Source organism: Panthera uncia, chromosome D2, assembly GCF_023721935.1.
Source record: "Panthera uncia isolate 11264 chromosome D2, Puncia_PCG_1.0, whole genome shotgun sequence".
In the NCBI taxonomy this organism is placed as follows: domain Eukaryota; kingdom Metazoa; phylum Chordata; class Mammalia; order Carnivora; family Felidae; genus Panthera; species Panthera uncia.
The window spans coordinates 75,543,632-75,564,328 of NC_064818.1; the positions used below are offsets into that span (position 1 = coordinate 75,543,632).

A 20,697-nucleotide genomic window follows, 5' to 3' on the forward strand; every position below is an offset into this window, starting at 1 on the left:
TCTGAGGAGCGGAGGAGGAGGGAAGAACGGGGGGGGGGGGGGGGGGGGGGGGGGGGGGGGGGGGGTAGTGAGCTCCTGACTTGAGATACAGGCTGAGAAAGAAGGTCACGCGCTGAATTAGGTGTGTGTCTGCTTTCTGCTCATCCGGTTTCAACAGGGCATTTAAAAAGAGGAGAGGAGGAGTATTTTTCCATCCTGAGATCACCTCCCATGCGTTGCAACAATTTGGAAAATAGAGAAAAGTGACAAGTGAGGGGGAAAAAAAATCACCAATGCACTCACCATCTATAGACAATTGCTCTTAAAATATTAGTGCTTCCCTCAAGCTTTTCACATTTTCCTCATTCTTTATTGATTGTGGTGGCTGTGTGTGTATGTGCGTATATATTTTCATGTATTTAAATATTTAAATATCTTCAAACAATATATTTATTGATATAAATATTTATGTAATCTATTTAAACAATAATTATGTAATATATTTAAACAATAATATTTATGTAATATATTTAAATAATATATTGACACACATATAATTTTAAAATATGTTAACATACATATTAACACAACATACACATATATTATGCATAATATACTTAAATATTTAAACAATATACTAATACAGGTATTTATATACTACATACTTAAATAATTAATAGACTATGTTTTAGAGCAGTTTCAGGTTTATAGAAAAATTGAGCCCTACAGAGAATTCTTATATACCCCCCTTCCTCCTATACAGTTTGCCTTATTATTAACATTTTGCATTAGTGTGGTATATTTGTTACAGCTAATGAACCAATATTGATACATTATTAACTAAGATCTACAGTTTATATCAAGCTCTGCTCCGTACAGTCTATGGATTTGGCAAATCCATAACACAATATCATACAGGTATTCATTGCAGTATCTTACAGAATAGTTTTACTGCCTTAAAAAGTTTCCTGTGCTGCACCTTTTCATTCCTCCCTCCCACCCCTACCAACCCCTGGTAACCATTGATCATTTTACTGTCTCCATAGTTGTGTGTGTGTGTGTGTGTGTGTGTGTGTGTGTGTGTTTACTGGTATAAAATACATTCTGTAAGAGTATGAAGCTGAGAGCTTGATGAATGTTTACACTCACGTGTAATCAAACCTCCCCTAGATCTAAATCATTCCCGTCACCCCAGGACATTCTCTCATGTCCCCTCCCAGTCAATACACTGCCCAAGAATAACAACCATTCTGACTTCTGCCAGGTCTTGAACTTCATATAAAGGGGGATTAAGCATCATTTATACTTTGGTGTCTGGCTCCTTAAAAAAAAAAAAAAAAATATATATATATATATAAATATATATATATATATAAATATATATAACCCTATAAATATATAAACCCTATAAATATATATAACCCTAACCCTAACTCTAACCCTAACTCTAATCATATATATATGTTTTTTTTTTAAGTTTATTTATTTTGAGAGAGAGAGAGAGAGAGAGAGCATAAGGAGGGGCAGAAAGAGAGGGGCAGAGAGAATCCCAAGCAGGCTCTATGCTGAGAGTGCAGAGCCTGACGTGGGACTCAATCTCACGACTGTGAGATCATGACCTGAACTGAAACCAAGAGTCAGATGCTTAACCAGCTGAGCCACCCAGGTGCCCCATGTGTGTTCTAATTTTCATTTGGTTCAAGTATTGGTTCAAATACTTTCTAATTTTCCTTTTAATTTCTTCCTTGACTCATGGGCTATTAGAAGTGTATTATTTAATATCCAAATAGTTGGGGACTTTCCAGATATCCTTCTGTTATTAATTTATAATTTAATTCCACTCTAGCCAGATGATATGCTTTGGATAATTTGAATCTTTTTAAATTTATTGAGACTTTTTAAAATGGGTAGAATATAGTCTATCTTCTAAATGTACCATTTGTACTTGAAAAGAATATAATTCTGCCACTAATGGGTAGTGTTTAGCAATTGGGTCAAGTTGGTTGATAGTGTTGCTCTAGTCTTTTATATCTGTGCTGATTTTCTATCTACTTGTTTAATCAATTATTTTTTTTCATTTTGTTTATGTTTTATTTTATATTTGAGAGAAAGAGAATGAGAGAGCACAAGCAGGAAAGGGGCAGAGAGACAGAGACAGAATCTGAGGCAGGCTCCAGGCTCCGAGCTGTCAGCACAGAACCCGACGCGGGGCTCGAACCCACGAGCAGTGAGATCATGACCTGAGCTAAAGACGCTTAACTGACTGAGCCACCCAGGCGCCCCTTGTTCAATCAATTATTGAGAAAGGCGTATGGAACTATCACTTTATAACCGGGGATTTGGCCATTTCTTTCTTTTTTTTTTTTTTTTGATCAGGTTTTGCTTTGTGTATTTTGAAGCTCTATTATTAAATAAACTTAAAAAATGTTTATTTATTTATTTTTAGAGAAAGAGAATGTGGTGGGAGAGTGGAAAGAGAGGGAGAGAGAGAATCCCAAGCAGGCTCCACATGCTTTCAGCACAGAGCCCATCATGGGGCTTGATCTCACAAACCGTGAGATCATGACCTGAACCAAAATCAAGAGTCAGACGCTTAATGGAGTGAGCTACCTAGGCTCCCCTGTTATTAAATAGACTTCTAGAATGTTTATGTCCTATTGATGAATTGAACCTTTTATCCTTAGGATGATCTTCCTTATGCCAGGTAATATTCCTTGCTCCAAAATCTGTTTTGTCTGATATAATACAGACACAGCAGCTTTCTTTTCATTAACATTTTCACAGTATAGTTTCCCCCTACCTTTCATTCTCTTAATCTATTTGTATTTTTAAGCAAAGTTTGAAATGCTTTTTCTGTAGACAGCATATAGTTGGGTCTTTCTTTTGCCATCCACTCTGAATATTACTGCCTTTTAACAGAAGTATTTGTTACATTTACATTTAATGTGATTATCGATATGGTTGGTTTAAATCTACAGTCTTATTTGTTTTCTCCATCTCTTTTCTGTGCCTTTTACCCTACTTTTTGGCTTCTTTTGAAAATAAAGTCATTAATGATTCTATTTTATTTCCCTTTTAACTTATTAGCCATAACTATTTGTGTTATGTAGGTGGTTGCTTTAGGATCTATACTATACATCTTTGAAGTGATGCATTTCAAGTGTTATTACACCATTTCATGTACATTTAGTAGAGTCTTACAACAATATATTTTTATTTCTCCCCTTTGGGCCTTTGTGTTTTGTTGTCATATATTTTATTTCTATGTATGTTTCAAATCCCACGACATATGTTATTTTTGCTTGACATAGCCAACTATCTCTTAAAGGAGCTTTAAATAATGAGGAAAAAAGAACTTATATTTGCCTGCAGAGTCACCATTCCTGCTGTTACTTATTCTTTTGTGTAGGTACCGATGGCCATCTGGTATTATTTTCTTTTGGTTTGTGGGACTTCCTTCAACAGTTTTTGAAAGATAGGTCTGCTGGTACTTAATCCTCTTGGCTTTTAAATGTCTGAAAAAAAACCTTCATTTCACCCATGTTTCAGGAAGCTGTTTTTGCTAGGCAAAGAGTTCTTGATCGACAGTTCTTTTCTCTTTTACTACTTGAAATTGATTGCCCCCCCTGCACTCTAGCATGCGTGGTTTCCAACAAAAACTCCTGCCATCCTTTCTTTTGTTCTTCTGTCTTTCCTTCTCTGGCTGCTCTTAATATTTTTTTATGTTTTTATGGTTTTAAGCAATTTGGTTATGATATACTTTGGTGTAAGTTCCTTCTTGTTTCTTGTGCTGAGAGTTAGATTCTTGTATCTATGGGTTTATAGTTTACATCATTTTTGGTAAGTTTTGCAGCCATTATTTCTTCAAATAGTTTTTAAAAATCTCCCTCCCTCCTTTGGGGACTCTAATTAAATACATATTTGGCTGCTTGAATTGTCTCACAACTCACTGATGCTCTGTTTTTAAAAATTCTTGTCTTTTTCTCTGCGTGTTTCATTTTGGAGTCTTTCTACTGCTCTGTCTTCGAGTTCACTTGTCTTTTTCTCTGTAAGGACTAATCTGTTACTAATCCCACCCACTATGTTTTTCATTTTAGATATTAGAGTTTTCTTCTTGACACACTTGATTGGGATTTTTTTTTAAGATTTTAGTTTTAAGTAATCCCTACATCCAACATGGGGCTCAAACTCACAATCCCGAGATCAAGAGTCACATGCTCCACTGACTGAGCCAGTCGGGTGCCCCTAATTGGGATCTTTTTTATGTCTTCCACATCTGTACTTAACGTGCTCAATCTTCCCTCTAGCCTCCTGAACATATGGAACACAGTTATAATACTTTTTAAAAAGTCCTTGTGTAAGTAAACTTAGAAAAACATTTTTTTAAAGGGGGGGGCACGTGGGTGTCTCGGTTCATCATCTGACTTCAGCTCAGGTCATGATCTCATGGTTCCAGGGTTCGAGCCCCGCTTCAGGCTCTGTGATGACAGTGTGGAGCCTGCTTGGGATTCTCTCTCTCTCCCCCTCTATCTGCCCCTTCCTGACTCATATTTTCTCTCTCTCTCTCAAAATAAATAAATAAACTTAAAAAAGTCCTTGTGTACTAATTCTATCATCTGCATAATTTCTGGGTTGGTTTTGATTAACTGAGTTTTATTTGCATTGTGGGTCATATTTTCCTGCTTCTTTGCATTCCAGATACTGTGGGGCCTTATGCTTTTGGATCCTGGATATTTTTGTATTCTTATAAATATTCCTGAACTTTGCTCTGGGATGCAGTTAAGTTATTTGGAACAGCCTAATCTTTTTAGGGCTTCATTAGATGGGATCAGAGCAGTGTTTAGCCCAGGATTCATTTTTTCCACTACTGAGACAAGACCTTCTTAGTGCTTTAACAGACGTCCCATGAATTATGGGGTTTTCCACCGTGGCTGGTGGGAACAGGAGCTTTTCCCAGCCCTGTGTTAGCTTTAAGGATTCTTCCCCATAAACCTTCCTGATGGTCTGAACCTAGTGTCAGGTTCATATACATATACATGCTAATCAGCACTTGGATATCCCCAGAGTTCTCTCTTTGTCCAAGTTTCTTTTCTCTGGCACTCAGATGCCCAGCTCCGTCTCATCAAGCCCAAGAGACCGATGGACTCCCTGGGCCACATCCTTCAGGACTTAGCTGGGGTAAGAGGAGCACTTACTCTGTTGCTTTCCATCTCTGGGGATCACAGGCCTCTGTCGCCCATGTCTCCTCTAGCGGCCAAACCCCCATTAGTCCAACCCCCTGTTGTTGTTAATAATTCTTTGTATGACACTTTCCAACCCAAGCTCTCTGAAAAGACCAAAAAGTCACTGTATCAAGTTTCTTTCTCTAGTTTTAAATGGAAGTGCAGCAAAACACCTGGCATTTATTTTGGGAGTGGTAGGGAGATGTTTCCAGAAGAAAAAGAATAATAAGAGAGAGAATACCATGGGCAAGAGTTGTTTTTCTTTCCTTTTCAAGAGCAGCTTATTTTGCATACACTTGTAATCTCTTTTCTGTTTGTGGCCTCAAATGCCAACCTTGACAGGAGTTAATCTTCCCAAATCATCACCGCAGCTGTGTTAATGTTGGGAAGGAGCCTGGGATGGTTTTTATGTCTTCAACATGGAACTGGCTTGGTCTCTGGTGATGTTGACTCATCAACTCCCCCCACCCCACACACATTTAGGCCGGTGGAATTATAGAGAGGCAAATCTCAACAAAATAGGCTGGTGACTGGGACATGTTCTAGAAAAAAAAAACCCTTCTTCACAGTTTTTAGCTCAGTACACATGGGTTCAGCCTCACATGGTGACATTGATAACATCTTTTTGTTCAGGGAATGCCCCAAATTCTCTGAAAGATTTTTCAATCATCAAGGGAAGATTCCAATGTTTTGTACTTTTCTTGTGTTGACAAAGGCAGGAAAATGATTTTAATACACTTTAGAAGTCTTATCAAGAAGGAATGTTAGCAAAAATATGTTTACCACTATGTGTTGTTTCTTGATGTCAAAACAAAATAAACACCCTGGCTGCCTTCCTGCCCCCCCCCCAAAAAAAAGCAACAAAATAAAAATACCCCCATGATCCAAGCACACAAACAAAACAGTTGCTTGCATTTTCCCGTGGATAATTAGTAGGATTTAAATTAAAATTAAGAAAATATTCCTACCAAATATTCCACCAAATTCCTTGATCTGGGCTTATTAAAGTCTCAAAGACCTTTCTCTATTATGAATAAAAAAGATATCCTCTCTAATGGGATAGTAATTTTATTTTTGGGATTTGAACATTAGGAAATGTCTGAACAATCAGAACGAATTATTATGTCGGAAACGCATTTCAGTGAATTGGGGTCTGATCATGACTTATCTAGATGCATTGGAAGGACAACGATAGATGTGAATGACACACAGAGACATGGGTTTGTGCAGCGATGGTGAGCTCGTGTGTGCAACAATCCGTCAGCCCTTCCAGCAATCAGTCTGGGAAGCACAAAATTGGGTCATTCCGCTGTCTTTTGGACGCTACGAGAAAGATGCTGAAAAAATTGGTTAGAAGATCATTTTTTAATTTTCCTTGGAATTCAGTTGCCGGGTTTCCTCCCTATGCTATGCCGAATGATGGATTCCCACAAGCAGACTGACACTGACCATGACCTTGAAGTCATGTAAAAGTTCATGTGGCAGAGTGCAGATGAAATAGTAAGGAAAACACGCCCTCACACACACACCCTTCTCCCCCGTAACTCTTTAGAACCTAACAATATTTTCCTTCCACCTGTTTCATGGGCTGCTCAAGCATTGTGGTCTTTGTTTTTTCTATCACAGAATGAGCATAAGAAAGAGTTAAAACTGGATTAAAAATACAAAGCTGAGTCTGACAAGGCTGCTAAGGTCAGTGGGCTCCTAGGCCTCTGTGCAGGAAGCACTGTTTGGACAAGTTAAGATCGTGTGTGTAGATTTGACTTTATCTGCTGGAATAGCAAAGAATTTTCTGAGGGGGTGTCTTTCTCCACGAAATACCATGTTTAATTGTTTTTTTGTTTGTTTTGTTTTTTGAAGTTTACTTATTTTGAGAAAGAGAGAGAGTGCTTGCATGAGCAGTGAAGGGGCAGAGAGAGAAGGAGAGAGAAAAAGAGAGAGAGAGAGAGAGAGAGAGAGAGAGAGAAGCCCAAGCAGGCTCCATGCTGCCGGTGCAGAGCCTGATGCAAGGCTCAAACTCATGAACATGTGAGATCATGACCTGTGCCCAAATCAAGAGCCAGATGCTTAACTGACTCAGCCATGTTCCAGCCATGTTTGGTTGTTGGGACTTGACAATTTCCCTCTCTTTATTAACCTGAGAATTCTTTCCTCTGCACAAATCACTTAGAACAGAAATCCTTTCCCAAACTCCCTGGAATAGGGATCCATCTCACAGTATGGGAGTTAACCCAAGTAAGCAGGTTTTTATGTCAGTGAAAAAAATTATTCCTCATTTATATACTCATTCCATCATTCCACGATTCATTCGGCAGAGTATGTACGGGTGCTAGACCGAGATATAAAAACAAATGAGATGACTTCCCTTTAGCCTCCAGGAGGTCATACCCAGCAGGAAAATAAGTGAGCAAACAAATAGGACAGCGTGTAGGTACTGAGAGAGAGTCTGCACACAGGCTTTAGGAGAATAGAAAAGGGGGCATATGCATCCCAGGGAGGGGTCCCTCCATGGAGGGAGGCGGAGGGGGGGTTCCTACCACAGAGCCCGATGAGAGTGTCTGCACTGTTCCGGAGAGTAAGGGGGTCTTACCATGGAGGAGGGGAATCAGGGAAGCAAGTCAGAATGGCTGCTCCCAATACTGCCCCCTGAACTAACCCTCCACACCCAGTGCCAGGCTGTGTACAAGTGCAGGGAGCCACAAAGGCTGGGGAGGGCCAGCCCCAGAGAGGTTTTCACATGGCAGGCAGCTGGGGGAAGAGAAGGGTACCTATGGGGGCTGCTTTCTCCAAGTCACCAAGCAGAGGAGTCTCACCTCCTCCCGAGAGATTACGCTAAGGGAGAATAGGGCAGAAGTGTCATACTTCTCTGAGGGCTCAGCTGTGTCAGAAAAACACCAAATTGGTGGGCCGAGGCAGGAACGCACACAGCCGAGGACCGTCCCCAGCCCCGGGCCCCCTCATCACCACCCCAGCTGCCACGACTGGGGATAGTGTATTAGGATTGGTGGTTCCCAGGGGCTGCAGTCGAACTCACAGGATCTCTCTTTACTCCTCGCTTTTCTTTTCTAGAAAGAACATTGGAATGCGGTGAGTAACAGTGATGATGTGATGTGGGGAAATTACACTAATTTATGAAAATAACAAATCATTCACAGACTTCTGTACTTTATAATTAGTAACAAATTTCTTGCAGCACACCCCCTAGTTCATCAGACCCACCAGTGTGCGTAGGGCCTTAACCTCACTTCTTTGGAAGAAGCATTTAAACAAAAGTGTGTTGCCTTTTCTGAGCCTCATTTCCCTCATCTGTAAAATGAAGTGTTTGGACTAAACAGGTTACTAGAATGCTAGGGTTGCCTGGAAGAAAAGAGCATTCCTAACGTTCAAGTCAAACAACTGTGATTTGGGAGCATTTCTGTATATTTAGAATCCTTGTTTTGGGTTTATTTGTATCTGCCCATCTATCCATCCACCTACCCAACTGTCCATCCACTCAACCATCCATTCACTCACCCATCCATTTACCCAACCATCCACCTACCCAATCATCCATATACCAACCATCCATCCACCAATCATTCATTTATCCATCCATCCATCCAACTGTCCATCTACCAATCACCCATCCATCTACCCAACCATCTATCCACCCAATGTTCCATCCGCCCAACCATTCATCCAATCACCCATCCATCTACTCATACATTCATATATTCAATGTTTGCTATACACTACATACTGAGGACACAATATTGAAAAGAGAAAAGACTCAGTCTTCATTATCCTCCAGTGGAGGGAATGGTCATCAATCCATGTGGATGGCAACTGTGACTACAGCCATCACTAGGTGGGCCTGTGAAAGAAGATCTGATCCCAGAGGTCAGGAAGGCTTTGTTGACAAGTGATGAGTGGAACTGAGACCTGCTGGGGAAGAGTAGGAGGGCTCTGGGCTCTGGGCTCCAGGCAGATGCACGGACGGGGAGCTCCGAGTGGGATGAGACAGGAAAGGCAGGCTGGGGCCACAGCTGACTGCAAAATGAAGCCATCGGAGAGTCTTCCCACAAGGCTGATGGGATCAGGCTTTTATTTCTAAGCCATCGCTCTGGCTGCAGACTGGAAGACAGAATAATGCAGCCAGAGTGAATGGGAGAAGCAGTGCCCGTGCAGAAGAGGTGAGGCCAGCAAGCACAGGGAAGCAGGAGGCGTCAGGGCCCTGGAGCCAGGCGGTGCGGGGCTTGGATCTTGCTTCGCATCAGGAGCTCCGAGACCCTGAGTCCAGTCTTAAACCTCTCTGGGAATATTTCTACATGTGGGCAGTAAGGGCTATCCATTCTGCGGGCTACTGAGTGCATTAAACACAGTCATAACTGAAAAGGGCTTAGCGTGGGCCTGGCCTTGATAAATGCTCAGTATGTGGCCAACTCTCCATCGTGACAGTGATGCTTTATGGTTTTGCTGGTTCCCTTCAACCCTGGTAGTTCAGGGGCCACGCTTGTTTTTTCTCAAACGGCCTCCTTCTCTGAACATTCCCGGGTGGCTCAAGCGTATGTCTTCAGAACTGTGTATTTAGGAGCCCATCTGGATGTGATTGTCTCCAGCCAGGGTAGTGGGGACGGCCTTTTCTGCACCTCCGTTGTCTGCTCCGAATTTTGCTGCAGGAAATCACCTCTTAGCCCACGCTTCTCCGTTTATTTTGCTGGGGGCCTCTGGTCTGCACCAAGGGGACAGCATCGGGCCTCATCCTGCAACTTGCACTCAACGGCAGCGCCCCCTTCGGGCTGCAAAGCCCCCATTGAGAGGTCTACGCTGCCCAGCCCTCAAGAGCCGGCCTTTGGATTCTGAGCTGGATGGCCGTCCCACACATGCTGATACAATCTTGAAGCATAAAAGGACATTATGTAACCTTCAGTTACTGAAGCGCCCTCACAGATCGGTTCTCAGAATTTTTCCTGCCCTTGGGCAAATCTGCTTCTGACAAGTGGCTTTAATCTGGTTTTAAAAATTGCTTCAGATGGATAATCAAAGAAATTGCTGGTGCTTAGCTTATGCTAAATAACCCAAGCAAGGCTTTTATTAGAGGAGGGAGGCGGGGGAGTCGTGTGTCCCACGCGCGGTGGGAATTTGCTCCCGGTGGTTGTCTAAGACTCACAGGTTTTCAAGGTGCCCAAGTTGAGTGCATCTATCATCTTGTCCCTCAGTCCACCTGAAGGGAAGCCACACACTCCCTCTAAGCTGGCAGCTCCTGTCAGAGGCGGGGACAAGGAAGTGGTTTTATTTGTGTCATTACCAGGGGGGGGGGGGGGAGGTCTGTGCTTCTGGATCAATCGGACGTATAGAGGAGTGCTTCATTTCCAACTTACACATCACTGATGTCATTAACTTCTAAATGGTGAGACCCCTCGTTTGTGGGTGGGACACAAAATGCAAAGTGCTCGTTAAAAGGAAGCTGGCCAGATGGGGAGTGCAGAGTTGTTGGTTCCAGAACAATCCATGAGCCAACAGCCCTGTGGCTTGTGAGCCCTCCGAGCCTGGTGCTTCCTGAGGTAGACAGAGTCAACGCTGGGCCAGGGCTTTCTGGGCGCAGCTGTCCGTGTGACCAGCTGAGGATTACAGGGGTCTGGATAACTCACCCCCTGAGTTTTCTCTTTTTGCCCTTGTCAGTCCTGAAGGGGTCTGAAAACATGAATCTCGTTGAGACAGTAGCCAACTCTTTCTTGGGCCCATCTTAAATATTTTCAGCACATCATTCCTGTGTTATATGTGTGGGAACAGGCATTAAATAAGGATTAGTGGTGCTGTGATGGTGTATACATACCCCCTTCGAAGATGTCAAACACATTTCATAGGTGAGGGGCCTGGGGAGAGGCTGGGATAGAGTCAGGGAAAGAGACTAGGGGCGTAAACAACAGGTATTGGTTGATCACAGTTCTGGAGGCAGGATATCCAACATCAAGGTGCCAGCAGATTCTGTCTGCTGAGAGCCTGCTTCCTGGTTCACAGATGGACGTTTTTTCACTGCGTCCTCACAAGACAGAAGGGACAAGGGAGCTCTCCGGGGACTCGTTCATAAGGCCACTAATCCCATTCATGGGGGCTCCAGAATCAGGACCAAGTCACCTCCCAAAGGCCCCACCTCCCAATACCATCACCTTGGGGATCAGGTTTCGACACATGAACTGGGGGGATACAAACATTCAGGCTCCCTTTTGGAGAAGTTTTTATTCCTGGGGGCAGCGTACATTATGTTCCCAACTTCTCAGCTGGGAAAATTGGAAGCCTCAAAATGTGGCAAGGATAGTACGATAAATACCCGTATGCCTGTTGTATTGGTCGGCTTACGCTGCCACAGATTGAGGGGCTTTGGCAGAAGAAATTTATTTTCTCACTGTTCTAGGAGCTGGAATTGCAAGGGTAGGGGTGGTGGTTTCAGATGAGACCTTTCTTCTCGGCCCGCAGACGGTGGCTCCTGGCTGTGTCCTCTCGTGGCCTCTTGTCTGTGTGACGTACTCCTGGTGTCTCTTCCTTTTCTGATAAGAACACCACCCATGTTGGATTAGGACTCGGCTCGTGTGACTTTATTTAACCTTAGTGACCCTATCCCCAAATACAGTCACCTTGGGGGTTAGGGCCCCAATATATGGATTTTGCAATTTCTAAATTTTAGGACACATTGCAATTTCTAAATTTTAACAGGAATGTTTTCCACCTTGCCACTGTGTGCGTCCCTGATAAATGAATGTATATGCATTGCCTTGCATTGCAAAGCTGGAATTTTGGAAGTGAGCATGTAGATTAGAATCTTTCCTCTGGTCACATTCAAAACACTGTGGGTGTGTGAGGGGCGCCTGGGTGGCTCAGAGCCTCTGACTTCGGCTCAGGTCATGATCTCGCAGTTCGTGAGTTCGAGCCCCATGTCAGGCTCTCTGCTGTCAGCACAGAGCCCACTTCAGATCCTCTGTCCCCCTCTCTCTCTTCCCCTCCCCGGCTCACATGCATTTACTCTCTCTTTCTCTCTCTCTCTCTCTCTCTCTCAATAAAATAAAATAAACATTAAAAAAAAAAGCAAAGCACTGTGGGTGTATGAATACATGAATGTGTATATATATAACACAAGGCCATTCCCTAGATCTTTCTCCCTATAATAATTTTTAAAAACATGGTAAAAGCCCTGGAAAAACCATACTTCTATTAATTTTGTCTTGAGCAATTTCTCTTGGCAGTGAAAGGTATGTGATCATAACAAGTACATAGAATCACAGCTATGTCAGAATAACAAAACCGCATCCTTTAAAAACTTGTGTAGGAAGAAAAGGAAATTCGCCAGAACACTCCAAGTGGCAAGCATGTGGGAGACATTTTTCCTACATTTTCAAAATTTTGTATTGGCCATGTATTATTTAAAAAAAATTTTTAAATGTGCTTAATAAAAACCACGTAGAATTGAAAAGCCCAGTCCAGATATGGCAGGTGATGAACTAATTTACAGTAACCCGATAGCTGGATACCTACAGCAAATCCATCATTCTGAGCCACGTTCCCCCAAGTTGCCTGCAGGGTTCACATGCTGTCCAGCAAAGTAAGTTCAAGTTAGGACAGATATGGGTATGAAGGTAATTCAGCTTTTAGTTTTATATATAGGTCACAGGCAGAAACTGCAGACCTAAGCAGAATTGATGTTTGGATTATGCCCCTCACAGTACCGCATGTTGAATTTAAGAATCGAGTCAACTTTTTGGGGGCGCCTGGGTGGCTCAGTCGGTTGAGCATCCGACTTTGGCTCAGGTCATGATCTCACAGCTCATGAGTTCGAGCCCCGCGTCGGGCTCTGTGCTGACAGCTCGGGGCCTGGAGCCTGTTTCAGATTCTGTGTCTCGCTCTCTCTCTGCCCCTAACCCACTGGCATTCTGTCTCTGTCTCTCTCAAAAATAAATAAACATTAAAAAAAAATTTTTTTAAGAAGAATCAAGTCAACCTTTATCAAGAATAACCCTTTATCTCTCTTTTTTTAAGTTTATGTATTTATGTATGTATTTATTTATTTAGAGTGCAAGTGGGGGAGAGGGGCAGAGAGAGAGGGAGAGATTGAGAATCCCAAAAGCAGGCTCTGTGCTGTCAGCATGGAGCCCGACTCAGGGCTTGAACTCACAGACCATGAGATCATGACCTGAGCCAAATTCAAGAGTCAGAGGCTTCACTGACTGAGCCACCCAGGTGACCCAAGAATACTTCTTTGATTCAAAGCATGGCTTTGCCCACTTGTGTCTTTTTCCTGAACATCTAAGGGTTCACATATGTACTTAGGACCGACCTTGTAAGTTACATGGAACTGGTTCAAACCCTCGATTATGGTTTATACATATTAAAAACTTTCATTCTCCTGCGTTTTGGACTACTGGGATTTTGTTTTCATATTTCCCTATTCACAGCCGAGCAACACGGAAAGCTCCAAGCTGCATGTGTGTGATGCCCCCGAATTGATTTTTGGAGAAAGCGAAGGCTTGTGTGATGGTTATGGGAGGGGGAGGACTGGGGAGCGAGGCCTCTTCGTGGCGAGGAGTGAGCGGCACGGGGATGGTGTGCTTTCTGGTCTTTAGTGGGAGAAAAGGTGGGGGTGGGGGTAATTCTGCTTGTGATGTGGCTCTGGCCTCACATCCATGAGAATGAATGAAACATCAAATGTTTTCATTGTTGGCAGTGCTGGGCTCCGAAGCTCCTGTCCCACTTCTGAAGATGCTGCCAGCCTGGATCCATGCTTCCTGTCCCCAGAAGTGACAGAGCCGAGCAAATGCCCACAGGAAGCCAGAGGCCCAGAAGGTTCTCCACTGCTCTGGCCACCAGTGCCCTGGGAGTTTGAGTGCCCCCCAGCCTCCACGCCCATTGCCGAGGGCCCCCCGGAAGGTTGCCTGCCAAGCCCCGGAGCAGCACCTGAAGACTGGCCCCTAATTCAACACCCCAGGAAGGAACCTTCCCCAAATGCCCATGGGGATGTCCCAACAGTGTTTGTCCCTGAAGGGGACGGTTCTACTCAGTGCAATGTGGGTGCCATCGTCCCCAGTGCCCAGGGCAGAGGGAGAGATCTGAAGGAAGAGGGACGTAAATTATCTTCCTCCGGGAGCACTGACCAGTTGCCAGCAATTTCACCAGCACTTCCTCAAGAGCTGATGAAGGGACAGCTTTGTGGAGAAGATGGCCAGCCTGGCAGCTCCGAGTCCCAAGGGAAAGAGGTCGCAGGTGGCCTTCCCCTCGCAGAGTCCAGGCAGGGGGCGGCTTCCGTACCAGCGGCCCCGAAGGCCCCAGCTGCAGCTCAACCAGACGGGGAGAGCTCAGCTGGCCTGGAAGAGCCCCCCACAAAGCCCGAGACCCCGACTCCACAAGATCCGGCGCCCAGAGCCTCAGACAGAGAAACCTGCCAAGTGGAGGCACTGCCTCAGGCTTTAGCTGATGACTCGGGACTCCTCGGGGCCTGCCGTCCCACTGGGAACAACTCAGGGGCTGCCCCAGAGGCTGGCACCAATTCCTGGGAAAGCTGCCAGCAGCAAAAGGGAGCACATCTGGAGCACCCGGAGCTGCCCTGGGATTCACCGAGTCCTGTGCTGGCGCCCGGGCCCGGGGGCTCTCGGAAGGAGACCGTGGATGCCAGCGGGGCTCGGGGACACTTGGAGACAGCGGGGCAGGGAGGCGATCCCAGTACAGCTGTCTGTGCTGCTGCAGGCAACCGACCCGCAGGGGCTTCGCTTGTGAGCGCCGAGCCTTCCCCACAGGCCCCGACGGAGGATGCACATCCACCTTCAGTCTCCGCTTTGCAGCCCGCTGCCGGGGCCTCGGCTGCCGCAGGAGAGCCCGGCTGGTCGACCAGAGAGATGGTTTCCGGGGCTGCGATGCCAGTTCTAACAGATCTGGCCGAAGGGCTGGCAGACGCAGCGTTGACGGGACGGGAGAAGCACACATCAGATCTCAGAAATGAGGGAGAAGGTCTAGAAGGGAGCCCTGGAGAGGGTCCTGACCCTGTGCCCCCGGAGGACAGGGGAGAGCTCTCAACGAGGGACCATGAAGTCCAACAAGGGGTACCGCCCCCCGCCCCACCCAGTGCATCAGTTGAAAGTGCCAGAAAGTCACTGGGGCCAAAGGATGAAGCCATGACCCCTGAAAGCCCAGCAGTGGCTGAGGAGGAGAGCAGACCACCTGGGGCCAACTCTAGGGGACAGGAAGAAGTCACACAGCCACTGGACGATAGAGATCTTGAGAACCCACGGGGAGAGCAACCCGGGGCCTTCCGCCGCAAGCCCGACCCAGAGGTAGAAAGAGACGAGGTTTCAAAGCTAAGCCGTGACGTGGAGAGCAGAGCGCATTCCGGCACGGACTCAGCACAGCCCCTCAAGAAGGAGGGTCCTGGGCACCCCGACAGGCCTGGCTCTCCATCAAAAGATGCAGCTAGGAGCTCGGCGGCCTGTGGGATGATGGGAGAAGCCCGCGCGGTCCGTGCCTCTGGCTCCCTGCGCAAGCTCCCTGAGAAGGATCTCCTCCTGCCCCCTGGGCCGGACGGAACTGGTGAACACATTCTTCCCGAAGAAGCCGTCTGGGAGGGGCCAGGGTTGCAGACCCAGTGTCCCGACACCCTTCAGGACGTGGGGGGGTTGGAAAGAATGGACTATCTTCCTGCTTTAGAATCTGAGAAATCAGATTTCCTGTCAGCTCCTGCTGCAGAGGTCAACCCCAAAGCCCAGGAGGCGGAGAGCACTTCGGAGACAAAGATGAGGAGCCCCCCATCTGCGCCGAGGCCCAGCAGCTGTGACGGGGAGGCTTTGCTGACATCCCCGGGCCAGCCTTGTGGGCTGGGGCGTGAGGCAGCTGGTCAGGAAGTCCATGCCGATGGGCCACCCCCCGAGGGGGAGAATTTGGCAGTGGACTCTGGGCTCGCGATGCTCAGCCTGGAGCAAGGTCGGCAGGGAGAGCCGCCCTGCCTGGGGGACCCCCGGATGCAAGGAGCTGCTTCTGAGGGGCCCTCGGTATCTTCTGAGACCCCTCTCCAGCCCTTGCAATCAGACCCAGAAGCATCCATCTTTGACATGCTCAGGGAGAAGCCCCAGCACGGTGAACGTGAGAAGGAGACTTACCCAGGGGGTCTAGGTTTTAGGAACGTGGGCTCAGAGGCTCCTCAAATACCTGCGGGGCCTCTGGAGGATGCGTGCTTGCCTCCGAATGGAACAGAGGAGCAGGCTTCCGGATCAGAGCTTCAACGTGCGCTCCCCAAAGACGGTCTGTGCGATGCTCCAAGTTCAGCCCCCAGGGACACGGTTCCAGAAAGTCCTGCGACCGAGCAGCCAGAGTCATCAGCACCAACGGGACTGATGCTAGGGCAGGGTGAGCAAGAGGAAGCATGCGGTGGCAGTCTGCCCGCCGGGGACTCGCCTCCTGCGGCAGACACCTTGAAGGATTCCCCTCCTGCGGGCCTCTTGAGCGGAAGGGAGAATTGCTGTGCCGAGCAGGGGCTGAACAAGTCCCAGCAGGAGCCGGCGGGTGTGTTGAAAGCCAGCAGTCAGCATGAAGAAGCATGTCTCAGTGATGCAGGAGCTTCAGAAGCCGCGGACGCTCAGCCCCCGCTCCGGGGGTTGGGTGAGACGGAGCAGGCAAGTGGGAACACAGCGGGGACCCCACCTTGTTGGCCTGACTCAGTAGCTCTCCTGGATGCAGCTCGCGGGCCGCCGGCCGCCCTTGGCGTCACACCCACCCGGGATGCCCCGGACAGAGAGGCGAATGGTGAAACCCGGGCGGGCAGGCAGCAACCAGCGCCGGCCCCACCGAAGGGAATGGAGCTCCCCATAACCTCGGATGCAGAGGCCCAACGGCTTCTTGGAAGGTTCCCCGCGGCTCAGGATCAAGGTGCTGATGGTGGGGCTGCTGAGGCCGGTGGGCAGGCTGAGGAGGGAGACCTGGGGGTCCAGCGGGCTCTGGAGGGGCCAGCGGAAGCTGCTGTGTGGGGCGGCTGCCTTCAGACTGAGCAGCGCGCCTCCCCTGGGAAGGAAGCCTCTACCTTTGCCCTCGGTGAGCCCTGCCGAGCAGAACAGCTTTCGGCCAGCTCCCGGGATGCCTTGCTCGCAGCCAGAGAGCTGGGTGCCATTCCCGGGAGCAAGGTGGATATTTCTGCAGCCCAGGCTGTCCGCAGCCCAAAGAAACCCCTGCCACCGGGGCCACCAGAAGAGGCTGTGCCCGGCACTCCCTACCTGGATATTGATGGTACTGCTGGGAAGGGGGCAGAACCTTGTGCCGTAGAAGAGTCTCCACTTGCCTTGGAGGATGCTACCCCCAGGAAGATTTCTGCCGGCTTGCTGGCCTCGCTCTCACAACCAGGAGCGGGTGGCGAAATCTCTGTGGTGCAAGCCGGCAGCGGAAGCCCCAAAGCCGGAAACTTTGAGGGACCTGCGGGCTCCGTCCCCTACCTGGACAGGATGCCGCTTCTGACTGAGAGTAAGCAGGTGACAGGGGAGGAGGGGGCAAGAGCGCCCGGCGCAGGCACCAAGCCCGGGGAGATGCCAGCACGCCCTGCCAGTGAGGGAAGCGTGGCAGGTGATGCAAGGGAGACAGAGGACAGCAGGGAGAGGATGGTAGAACCTTCCAAGGATCCAAGGAGGGGCGCGTCAGGTGGCGTGGACGCAAGCTCCAGGCAGACCGGCATGATCGCTGGGCTCCCTGACTTCAGGGAGCACATCACCAAGATCTTTGAGAAGTCTGTGCTCAGAGCCTTGACCGCCGATCGGCCCCAGAGTGCAGCGGGAGAAAAGGCAGGAGCCCAGGGGAGTGTGCGGGGTGAGGACCTCGCAGGGCCACACCCAGAGAGGCCTCCAGACGGGACTCAAGGAGCGGTCATCGCCCCTCTCCCCGCCCTTCCTGCTGGACTCGGGGTGGGCACAAGGGAAAAGAAACAAGAGCTGCCTACGGAGGCTGAGGTCTCCTGCCTGGTCCCCCAGGACCCCGCTCCAGGAAAGCTGCGGGGTCTGGAGGCACCAGCCGCAGAGCAGAACCTGTCCGGTGCCAGCGTGGGGAAGGAAATGGCTGGTGTCCCACAGATGGTGGAGGACAGTGAGAAGCCAGAGGGGGCTGGGGAGGCTGAGCCGGGGCTTGGGGGCCAGGCCCACTCACAGCAGGGGGGCGCCCAGAGGGAATTAGCTTCTGGTCTCTCCTCTCCGGGAGCCGTACCGCACACGCCTGTGGAAAAGGCTGCTGACTTCCAGGTGGTTCCCCAGAGCCACGGAGGAGGGGCCTCAGCTCCAGACGACAGAATTCCTCCTGGAGTGTACCACCAGGAAGCGGCCACCGGCGACAGTCAGCCCGGAGAGGATGACGGCGCCTGGGGCTTTGCTCACACAGGGGGTCCAAGTGGCATGCCCGTGTTCACCTGTGCCCTGGGAGCGTCTTCTCCCCGTGGGGAGATTGTAGCCGAGGCCATCGGCACACCCTGGCCCCCCGACGCGCTTGGGGGTGGTGCCAGGATCTCAGAAACGCAAAATGCCCCAGAGCCACAGGCTGGAGAAGCATCAGCCACTCCCCTGGAGCCCAGCACGGTGGCAGGAGCTGCTGGGGAAGCAGAGGGTGACGTCACTCTGAGCACAGCACGTCACTCTGAGACCAGGGCACGTGTGTCTGGTGACCCGCCCGAGACAGGTGCTCCAAGGATGCTCTCGGGTGCTGCTCCTGGGCCAGCGCTGCCAGGAACCGGCGGGGCCCCGGGCTGCTCTGTTGGGGCCCCGGGCACGGAGGACAGCCCGGACAGCCCGTCTGTGCACCAGCAGGCTGAGGGGTGGCCGGGCCCTGAGCCCCCCATCCCTGCTGGGGGCGGGAAGCTACAAGTCTCCTCACCTCCAGAGCCTGAGGGACCTCGGGACCCGCAGCTGCAAAACCAGGCCCCGGGAGCGCTCCACGCTGAAAGGTACAGACGAGGACAAACTCCCAGGGGAACGTGGGGCCAGCTTCAGGAGCGATTCCCACCCCGGGTTTTTAAGAGTCAGTGAAACAGACGGGTGGTTTTTTTAAAAAGCTAAGTTGTCCATACTCAACTGTTTAAGTTTACTCGCTTGCCACCTCTGGACGTGCAGCGATTTTCAAAAATGTGAGCAAAATGGTGGAAGCAAGGAGCTGCTTGTTCCCAGTGTCCCGTTCCCGGTACGTGACCTTCCGTTCGCTTCACGAAAGCTGTCTGAAGAGCGTGAAATGTTTACTGGCTAGCAGCACGCTCTTGGGTCAGAGGCTGGAGTCAATCATATGTTTTCCTGGAGCCCAGATACATTTGCTTTTGAATCTGGATTTATTTATACAGAGAGGCCCAAATGATCCCAAGGCATCGCCAAGCCGTTGACTTGCCAGAAGGTGATTTTTGTCTAGGATTTGGGGGTAGTACCACTTACAGCTTTAATTGGGAAATGGGCTTTTTCAGTAGGATGTGGAGACAGATACCCTTCTTACCATCGATTGCTTTCTCTACCTTATCCCAGAAAGAGCCCCAGGCCCGATCCATCCACCTTACTTTCAGTTCCCGAGAAGGAGGCTCCAAACGTCCCGGGCAACGTCGTTTCAGACGAGGCCAGAAGTGTGGGAGGAGCAGAAAGGTCAGTAAAAAGGTATCAGCCTTTGGAGAACCAAGAGGCCTTGCTTTGGCAGACACATTGGGTGTTTTGCAGGGGAGAGATCTGCTGACACACGAGTCCTTATATAAGAAAGAAGCAAACAGCCTTTCCCATTCTTTATACAGGTGAAACAGTGCCCAAGATGACTGAGGGCTGCATTGTTATGAACAGGATGGAGTGAATTTCACATCTGAGTTTAGTACCTTAAAAACAACAACAACAGCTTTATTGAGATGTAATGCACATTCGCTCATTTGAACTGTGCAATTCGGTGGCTTTTAGCTAATTCACAGTTGTGCAACCATCACAACAGTCAATCTTAGAACATTGTCATCCCCCCCCCCAAAGAAACCCTGCACCCCTTAGACATCACACACCACCCCCCAACCCCAGCCCTAGACAACCACTCATCTGGCTTATTGCCTTTTGAGGCAGATGGGTTCAACGCTGATTTAATCTCGGAGGCAGGAATGTCTACTCACCAACCCCAGTCATACTCCATAGAGATCTCGAGATTAGGGGGCAAATGACAGGTGTCACTGTGAATCCTGGACCCTCACACTTGTGGGACATGCCCCTGCTGGCTCTTTCCTCCGTGAAATGCCACCTGTGGTTGTAGAAAACCTACTGCTCAGAAGTTTCACCCTTCCGGGGAAATGTGACCATCCTGGGACGTTTGGCTGTTCTGGTGCTCTGTGTGTGTGTGTGTGTGTGTGTGTGTGTGTGTGTGTGTGTAGCAGGGTGGACTTTAAATTAGTACCTGTGGCAGCCCAGCGTGTCCTCCCAAACAGCTGCAGGCATTTTATAAATGATTTGATTCATATTTCGCACATGCGGAAAGAATGCACAATCACCTGTTTTTCGAGTCTGAGCACTTC

At 48.6% G+C, this 20,697-nt stretch overlaps 1 protein-coding gene across 1 annotated transcript in view; it reads left to right on the top strand.

Annotated features, from left to right (window-relative positions):
- TACC2 (transforming acidic coiled-coil containing protein 2) overlaps positions 1-20,031 on the top strand; it is a 35,194-nt gene extending 15,163 nt beyond the window's left edge. The window contains exons 3-4 of the mRNA XM_049645860.1: positions 13,897-19,125; positions 19,688-20,031. Coding sequence (XP_049501817.1) covers positions 14,363-19,125; positions 19,688-19,889 — 4,965 coding nt within the window. The 5' untranslated portion in view covers positions 13,897-14,362 and the 3' untranslated portion in view covers positions 19,890-20,031. The remainder of the gene's footprint in view (positions 1-13,896; positions 19,126-19,687) is intronic.
- Positions 20,032-20,697: the final 666 nt, after the last annotated feature.